The sequence below is a fragment of the Chrysochloris asiatica genome, unplaced genomic scaffold (assembly GCF_000296735.1).
Source record: "Chrysochloris asiatica unplaced genomic scaffold, ChrAsi1.0 scaffold00004, whole genome shotgun sequence".
NCBI lineage: Eukaryota > Metazoa > Chordata > Mammalia > Afrosoricida > Chrysochloridae > Chrysochloris > Chrysochloris asiatica.
In genome coordinates this window covers 30,143,018-30,152,021 of record NW_006408522.1, presented here as the reverse complement: position 1 = coordinate 30,152,021, position 9,004 = coordinate 30,143,018, and the positions used below count along the sequence as shown (strand labels likewise).

The following is a 9,004-nucleotide window of genomic DNA, read 5'->3' as shown; positions in this document are numbered from 1 at the left end:
CTTGTCATGATCCACACAATCCACACAATCGATTTTATTTCACATAATTTAGCACTTTACTGTCATACTAATTCTACTACGTGTAAGTAATAGGAGTTTCTAAGAGATAGAAACCAGGATTTTTAGTGCTTTTTACCCAGTTATAGTAGCATAGTGGTTACGAATCGGGCTGCTAACCTCAAGATCAGCAGTTCGAAACAACCAGCGGTTCCACGGGAGAAAGATGAGGCATTCTGCTCCTGTAAAGATTTACAGCCTCAGAAACCCTGTGCAGGGTCACTATGAGTCAGAACCGACTCCACGGTACTTAACAACAACAACACAGTATCTATAATTCAAACATGGCTACAACCATACATTGACAGAGAATTTTCAGAGGTTCAAGCCATATTTAGAAAAGGACATGGAACTAGGGGTATCATTGCTGATGCCAGATGGATCTTTGCTGAAAGCAGAGAATACCAGAAAGATGTTTACCTGTGCTTTATTGACTATGCAAAGGCTTTAGATTGTGTGGATCATGACAAGCTATGGACAACATTGCAACGTATGAGCATTCCTGAACACTTAATTGTGCTCTTGAGGAAGCTGTACATAGACCAAGAGGCAGCTGTTCAAACAGAACAAGGGAACACTGAGCTATTTAAAATTAGGAAAGGTGTCTGTCAGAGTTGCATTCTTTCACTATACTTGTTCAATCGGTATGCTGAGCAAATAATTCTAGAGGCTGGGTTATATGAAGAAAAACGTGGCATCAGGGTTGGAGGAAGGCTCATTAACAACCTGCAATATGCAGATAATACAACCTTACTTGCTGAAAGTGAAGAGGACTTAAAATACTTAATGACGAAGATCACAGACCACAGCCTTTGGTATGTATTGCACCTCAATGTAAAGAAAATAAAAGTCCTCACCACTGAACCAATAAACAACATCCATATAAATGGAGAAATTATTGAAGTTGTCAATGACTTCTTCATTTTGCTCGGATCAATCATCAACACTCATGGAAGCATCAGTCTTTTTCCTTAATGCAAGAAATCAAACAATGTATTGCATTAGGGAAATCTGCTGTACAAGATATCTTTAAAATGTTGAAGAGCAAAGATGTCAGTTTGAGGACTAAGGTATTTTCAATAACCTCATATGCATGTGAAAGTTGGACAGTGAATTAGGAAGACCATAGGAGAATCGATGCATTTGAATTATGATGTTGGAGAAGAATGTTATAAGTGCCATGGACTGCCATAAGAATAAACAAATCTGTGTTGGGAGACAGCCAGAATGACCAGACATGGTCTCTTATACTTTGGACTTATTATCAGGAGGGACCAGTCCCTGGAGATGGATATCATGTTTGGTAAAGTGGATGGTCAGAGAAAAAGAGGAAAACACTCAACAAGATGGATTGGCACAATGGCAGCAGCATTGGGCTCAAACTTAGCAAAGATTGTTACGTTGGTGTAGTATGGCCAGTGTTTCTTTCTGTTGTGCATAGGGTCACTATGAGTCAGTACCAACTTGATGGCACCAAACAACAACAGTGCCCAGGCCAGTCTTAAGAACTCAGTTGTTTGTAGAGGATTATAACTTGGCTGCATAAAAGGGAATGGCTACTACTGGGAAATAAAGAACATTTTGGAAGACACATATAACGACTCAATGAACAGTGTTTACTTCCTTGTCATTAAATTCCAACATTTTGCTCTTGACCTCTGTGTCACATGCAATGTTAGGGGCACCACAGCTACTTCATGGAGACTAGAACTCAAAGAACACTCCACAAGCACTTGGTGCATTAAGCAGAAATCTGTGGGGGTAAAGTAAAGGAGCTCCTGGGTGGTGCAAATTGGTAACATACTCAGCTGCTAACTGCAAGGTTAGACCTTTGAATCCATCCAGAAATGAAAAAGGGGTAAGGTCTGGTAAACTACTTCTGAAAAACCAGCCACTGAGCTCTAACTTGACTCACAAGGAGTCTCTGGAGTCAGAATTGACTGGTAAAAAAGCTCTTGTCTTAGGCTGGATTCTCTAGAGAAGCAAACCCAGTGAAACACACACACACATAGACACACACACACAAGGAGGTTCAAAAAGTTCATGAAAAAACTCCTTTATCTTTCAGCTCTATTTTTCTCAAACTTTTTGAAGCCCTTTCATGTGTGTGTGTGTGTGTGTGTGTGTATGAATGAAAAATTTATCTCGAATTAGTTCACATAGTTATTGCTGTTGTTGTGTATTGTGTTGGTTACAATTAATAGCAACCCTGACTGGCAAATACCATACCATGGGCCAGGCAGCAGGCTAGAGACTCCTTCTGGCTCAAGAAGTTGCAGGGGCTGATGAACCCAAGATTGGCAGGAAATACAGCAGGTCACTCACTGGCTCAAGTCCAAAGAACCAGAGGTCAGATGATAATGAGCCAGATGCAGGATCCATATGGAGCAAAAAGTCGGAGAGACCTTTGCCAGAACTTCCATATATATTGGATGCAAGTCACACCCCCGAGGAAATTCCTTTTCAACTGATTGGCTGTTCATAGCCAATCTCATCATGGAGGTTCATCAGATCTCATCATTGGGGATGACAATATCCTAACTACCCAAACCCTGAGAATCATGGCCCAGATGATTTGATACACAACCTTAACTATCACAGAAGGAAAGGGAGAAGCAGAAAAGGAAGATGGATATAGTAGAAAATCCTCCTTGCCTGTTTAACTGATTGTTTCTGTCACATTGTTGTTGTTGTTTTTAAGTGCCATTGAGTCGGTTCTGACCCATAGCGACCCTGTACAGGGTTTCCGAGGCTGTAAATCTTTATGGGAGCAGAAAGCCTCATCTTTCTCCCGTGGAGCGGCTGGTAGTTTTGAACTGCTGACCTTAAGGTTTGCAGCCCGATTTGTAACTCTGTCACATTAGGTAAAGTTAGAATATGAAAGAAAAGAACTCATTGTTTCTCTTTGGACTTTTTCCTTAATGCAACATAGAAAAATGATAAAAATAGGCAATGTAGCAGTTTAATTTCATTATTAAATGTAATTAGTGTTTACAAGTCCATGTGATATGATTAATATTGTTATCAAGAGGAGTCCTGGTATGGCGCTGTAAGATAAGTACTCTACTGCAAGGTCGGTTTGAATTGTAAGGTCAGAAGTTCAAACTTACTCCACTCCTTGGAAACCCTATACAGGGTCTATGGGTCAGAATTGACTTGACAGCACTTAACAACAACAACATGAGATAAAAGGGTTACAGACAACCCATAGATCAAGGGTCTATTCTAAAGGGTCTTACTATCTAGTTGGGAAATAATAGGAGCAATCATCTAAGGTTACCAATGGCTGGAAAAAGATGTGTTTGATAGTGAATGAATCAGTGGAAAAGACAGACATCACACATTACATGGAAAACACAACAGCTGTAGCAATGAGCTCAAACATAACCACAATTGTGAGGATGACACAGAACCCGACAACGTTTACTTCTGTTCTGTCTGAGGTCTCCATGAATCGGAATAGACTTGATGGAAACCAATGAACTACAGTTGAAGATATGAGCCCCATGAGGCACTGTAGGATAAGCACTGGACCGGTAACCACAAGATCGGCAGTTCAAAGCTACCAGCCGCTCCTGAAACCCTATACAGGGGTTGCCACGAGTCGGAACCCACTCAACAGCACACAACAGCAACAATACAGTTTAAGGTAGGAGGCATGTTGATGTTGTTAAGTGATACCGAGTCGGCTCCTACTCACAGCGACCCTGTACAGGAGTTCCAAGGAGTGGCTAGTGAATTTGAACCGCTGACCTTGTGGTTCAAACCGACCATGCAGTTCTATGCTTTATACCATACCGCCACACGGGGGAAAGTATAGCTGCTGTTTTATTTAATCTGAAACTGCCTCTGCCCATTTCTAAGTGTTTTTAAAATTCCACTACATCATTTCACTGGGTCTCAGCAAGTGCAGTTTCTAACAATTTGGATGAATATTTTCAGTAGATGCTGTATGAACAACCTATTACTGTCAAGCAGAGATGCTAAAATAAGGTCTTAAATCACTAACATACAAAGAACAAGGGAGGCAGGAATCGTGGTAAACTCTCAATTAGCAAATATGCAGCTTATAGAAAACTAGACATCAACATTTTAAATGGTTCAAATCTGCGCGAAACCACGGAGTCCTTGTTCTTAAAGCTTTTCTTTTAACAGGGCACAAATAAAAATGCAACGCTGTGTCCCGTTTTCTACCTGGTTTTGTAAACCAAGTCTTGTTTTTCAGTTCGCGTCCAACACAGAGAAAAGTCTTTCTGTTTTCCAGGCTCATAGCGTGGGCAGCTCCTCCCCACCCCCGAGTCACAGGCACCACCTCGCTAGTCAACTCTGACGTCTGGGCCGGGATTCCGGGGAGGCGGGGGGAGGGTCGCTGTCACGTGACCTGAGCCTGCTTTCTTCCGTTCCATCACTTCCGCGTGCAACCGCCGCTTCTGTCCGGCGGGATTTGGGGAGCATTCGGTTCCGCTTCCCTGTTTCTTTTTGTTCTGGTGCTTGCTCTTCTGCTCTTTCCCTGTTCCCAGAGGGAGGGACATGAGTGTCCCCGAGTCGCCGTTCCCGGACGGGCTCCTGACAGAGCTGCCCGACAGCATGGGGACCGGGGGGCCGACGCCGGGTACGTGCTGCCAGGCTCCCGGGCTGAGCGCGAGAGGCCGCGACCTGTACTGAATGAGTTGGCCGACGGGTCCGCCCTGCGGGGGGAAGCTGCAGTCGGCTGTACTGCCTTAAGTCTGAAGGGAGCCCCCGGTTCTAAGTTTCTGGTTCCTTCGTGGAAGTGGAGACCCACGCCAGCCTTTCGGTCCAGCAGAATGGGCGGGACCGAAGTCTGGATGAGAAGTGGTGTTTATGTGGTGCGATTGGGAGCGGTTGATGGGTTCATTTTGAGTTTGTTGAGTCCAGTGAGTCCTAGGCTATTCGTTTTAAGGTAGTTGCTGAGGGTGAAGTTGTTAGGACTGTTGGTTTGTAATAATTATTATTAACCACCCACTCCTGAAATGCTCTCCTGCTTTGTGACATTACTCCACCCTGGGTTTTGGGAGAAATTTCAGTCCTACTGTTCTAAGGCATCATTGAATGCAACGAATTAACTTGGTATGTATCTAGAGTGGTACTATTCATGTACCATCATTGGAAGAGTTGAGAACGGTTATTTTCTGTATTCTGTACCTCAAATGAACCTTAGGTAAAAAAGACTACAGGGCTTACTTAACACGTTGTTTAGGAAAACGGGGGTTACCTGAAAATAATGCTCTCAGCCTTTCCTTCTCTCTTCAAACCTTCTTAAAATTCCTCTCTAAAAATTATTTTCATGTATGTTTCTTCAGCTTGGGCCCTTCCTGAATCTTGCTTGCTTCCCCATCTACTTGCATGATACCGTTACGTGACTGCTCTGCACTAACCTCAGAAAAAGCAGATGTTGGTTGGATCTTATTTGTGCCAAGTCACCTTCACTTGAAACTTTAAAAATGACTCTTGACTGTTACTTCTCTCTTGCTTTCTACTTCTCTGTTTAGTATAAGTGATTGTTCTATATAATCTTCATTTGTCACTTTGTATTTGCAACGGCTTCCTGTCTCTTACTCTTCCATCTCACTGCAGTCACATCATTGCCCAAGGTAAAGGTCTGATCTTGTTACTATCTTGCTCAGAAACCTTAATCAGGTCCTCACTACTTCACTAAAGTTCAGATTCACTGACACCCACTGTAGGGCGCTCACAGGCTGGTCACATGGTTTTACAGCTCCCTGTGGCCCACGTTCTAGCCACCCAAAACGACTTCCCTTTATAGAGCAATCCTTTTATATTCCCACCTTTCTTCACACTTTTTCCTTTACCCAGATTGCATCCCATCCACTCTTGTGTCAGAATGTGTACCCGTTTGGAAATAACCCTCCTAGATTGCTGATGTTAAGTGACATCAAGTCAGTTCTGACTCATAGGGACCCTTTATAGGGTTTCCAAGTACCAGCATGTGGGTTTGAACTGCAGTATTCTTCAAAATAGCAAAAAAACTGAAAACAATGTGAACATCCATAGGGAAGTGGTTAAACAAATTATGGTAGAGTTCTATTCTGCTAAAAATTATGCAGCTGGTCCATTTATGTTGATGTGAAACAATATCTAAGACGTATATTTCAGTGAAAAGTTGCAGAGCAGTATATTTCGTTTGTGATAGGAACAGATTATTTACATGGGAATACAAAGATAGTTTCTGGAAGCTATGTAAGAAACCCAGAGTCAATTCTTTTAGAATAAGAGGGTGAGATGTAGTACTTTTGCTTTTCAGTTTATGGCCCCCTCAGTAGTGTTAAAGGTTTTTACAGTTAATAACACTTTTAACTGACACACACAAGAATTTCCAAACTTGTAGACTGTACTCATTTGACCTAGCCTCAATGGCTTGATGATCAGAACTCTACTAGAGGAAGATATAACAATTTTTGATAAAGGAAGTAAGTGTAAATTGCTACAATTTAATGAACTTGACCTATACTTATGGATGTGGTGGTGGTGGTGCTTATGTACCGTGGAATCAGTTCCGACTCATAGCGACCCTGTACTGGGTTTCTGAGGCTGTAAATCTTTATGGGAGTAGAAAGCCTCATCTTTCTCCCATGGAACAGCTGGTAGTTTCAAACTGCTGACTCTGAGGTTAGTTAGCAGCCTGATTCGTAACCATTACGCTACCAGAGCTATACTGATGGATGTAGTATCTCAAAATACCAACTGAGAGGGAAGGAGTCTTCACATCAAGTATCAGTCTTATCCCCTCTGTATACAGGGTTGATAGGGACAAGCAACTTAGATGTTGGCTACCTGAAATGGTGGGGTGATAAAGGCACAGTGTGGCTGGTTTACAAGTTTTCAAGAGGGAGTTTAGTTTCAGAGTGTGCAGGGAAGGTAGAATCCCCACTGAATAGTTATCATCTTGTCTAGATGGGTCTGGTGAAAGGAGATGGGGATAAGATTCTTATGATTCAATAATGAATAATTGTTATCTTGACTAATTGTGACCATCACAACTGTAAAGGTAGAAGTTTTGTAACAAAAAGGGGGAGTAGTTAGTCTTACAGTTCAGGATTAGAGGACCGTAGGCCCATCAAGGGAGAAGAGCGTGAGCGAGCGGAATATGGGACCCTATCCAGAGAGGCAGTGACACCAGAGATAGAGCAGCTGAGGACTCTAGATTCATGGAAAGAGAAAGGCTGTGTGCTGGCGGTCAGGAGGCAGTCTTGCAGAATGTGCCCTTTGGTTGTTTAAATGATTGCTGATGTTTTTGTGTTTTTGTGTATATAAAAAAAATCAAAAAACAAAAAAACCCCCAGAGGAAATAGAAGCAAATACTGTTGAAAGATGATGCATGGAATAAATTGTAATCATTGCAATGAAATGATGAGTGTAAAACTGATGTTCTCTCATGTAAACTATCAATTCACAATAAAAACTTAAAAAAAGAAAAAAAAAAGATGAAAACCAAAACACACACACACACAAGACAGTTCTATCCATATTTCAAACCTCAGCTGAAATGCTCACAACTTTATTTAGGAATCGTTGCCAGAGTTGACAGGTGAAAGTAATCTTTCTCTAACTGAATTTCCCTAACAGTTTCTGTTTCTGTAATAGGGTTTATTTAAGGAACCTGGGTAGCAGAATGGATTACGAACTGGGCTGCTAACTGCAAGGTCAGCAGTTGCTCCAAAGGTGAACGATGAGTCTTTCTGTTTCTGTAAAGATTTATAGCTTTGGAACCTTATACAGGGTTGATATAAGTCAGAATGGACTTGGTGGCACACCACACCACCATCAATGGTGCATATTTAATGAGCCACGTGATTGAGCCTTTCCCGGGAAGGGGATCTACCATATTGTATTGTATCCTCACAACAGGATCAATAAATTGTTAAGTGCCTTGGAGTCAGTTCCAACTCATAGCGACCCTGCATAAGGTTTCCAAGGAGCGGCTGGTGAGTTTGCACTGCCGACCTTGCAGCTCAGACAACCTTGTGCATCTGTGCTTCTCTTATATCACCACATCAGGACTCTGGGCTAATAACTAACATCATAAGTGGAGAAAAGACAAGTTGTCAAAAACTTCATTTTTCTTGGATCCACCATCAACTCATGGAAGTAGCAGTCAAGAAACAGGATGTATTCTATTGGTCAGATCTGCAAAAAACCTCTTTAAAGTGTTCAAGAACAAAGATATTAGTTTGACGACTAAGGTACACCTGACCCAAGCCATGGTATTTTTAGTTGCATCATATGCTTGTGAAAGTTGGACAGTGAATAAGGAAGACCATAGGAGAATCGATAAATTGAATTATGGTGTTAGAGAAGACTATTGAAAGTATGGATTGCTAGAAGAACAAACAAAATACGTCTTATAAGACGTACAGCCATAATGGTCCTTAGAAGCCAGGATGGCAAAACTTTGTCTCATGTGCTTTGGACATGTTGTCAGGTGGGATGAGTCCATAGAGAAAGATGTCATGGTTGGTAAAGTGGAGTGTCAGCAAAAAAGAGGAAGATCCTCAGAAAGATGGATTGACACAATGGCAGCAACATTCGGCTCAAATATAGCAACTGTGATGAGGGTGCAGGGCCAGGCAGTGGTTCATTTTATTGTGCATAGGGTTCCTAAGAGTGGTAAACCAACTCAATGACACTTAACAGTAGCAATCCTCAGAACCTAGTACATTATGGAAGTTCAGCAAATGTTTCATGTATGAAGAAGGTAGAGCCTGTCTTCCTATTTGTAATCTTCCAGAATAAAGTGCTTTGCATGTAATAGCTAAACGTATGTTAGCTGAGTAATTGAGACTATTTTAATAATTTACCAGAGACTGGAGATCCATGAATTAAAATGTCTGTCTCCCTTTCTGTCTGTTTCCCTGTCTGTTTATGTTGTTGTTGTTATGTGCGGTGGAGTCAGTTCTGACTCATAGCA

General features: G+C 41.8%; 1 protein-coding gene and 1 pseudogene across 1 annotated transcript in view; one reads left to right on the top strand and one right to left on the bottom strand.

Moving 5' to 3' along the window:
• Nucleotides 1-4,646, bottom strand: part of LOC102822485 — a 35,903-nt pseudogene extending 31,257 nt beyond the window's left edge.
• A 216-nt stretch (nt 4,647-4,862) lies between these two features.
• The window catches only part of BLOC1S6 (biogenesis of lysosomal organelles complex-1, subunit 6, pallidin), a 26,120-nt gene continuing 21,978 nt past the window's right edge, over nt 4,863-9,004 (top strand). The window contains exons 1-2 of the mRNA XM_006831870.1: nt 4,863-4,952; nt 5,379-5,434. Of these exons, the coding sequence (XP_006831933.1) occupies nt 4,863-4,952; nt 5,379-5,434 (146 nt within the window). The remainder of the gene's footprint in view (nt 4,953-5,378; nt 5,435-9,004) is intronic.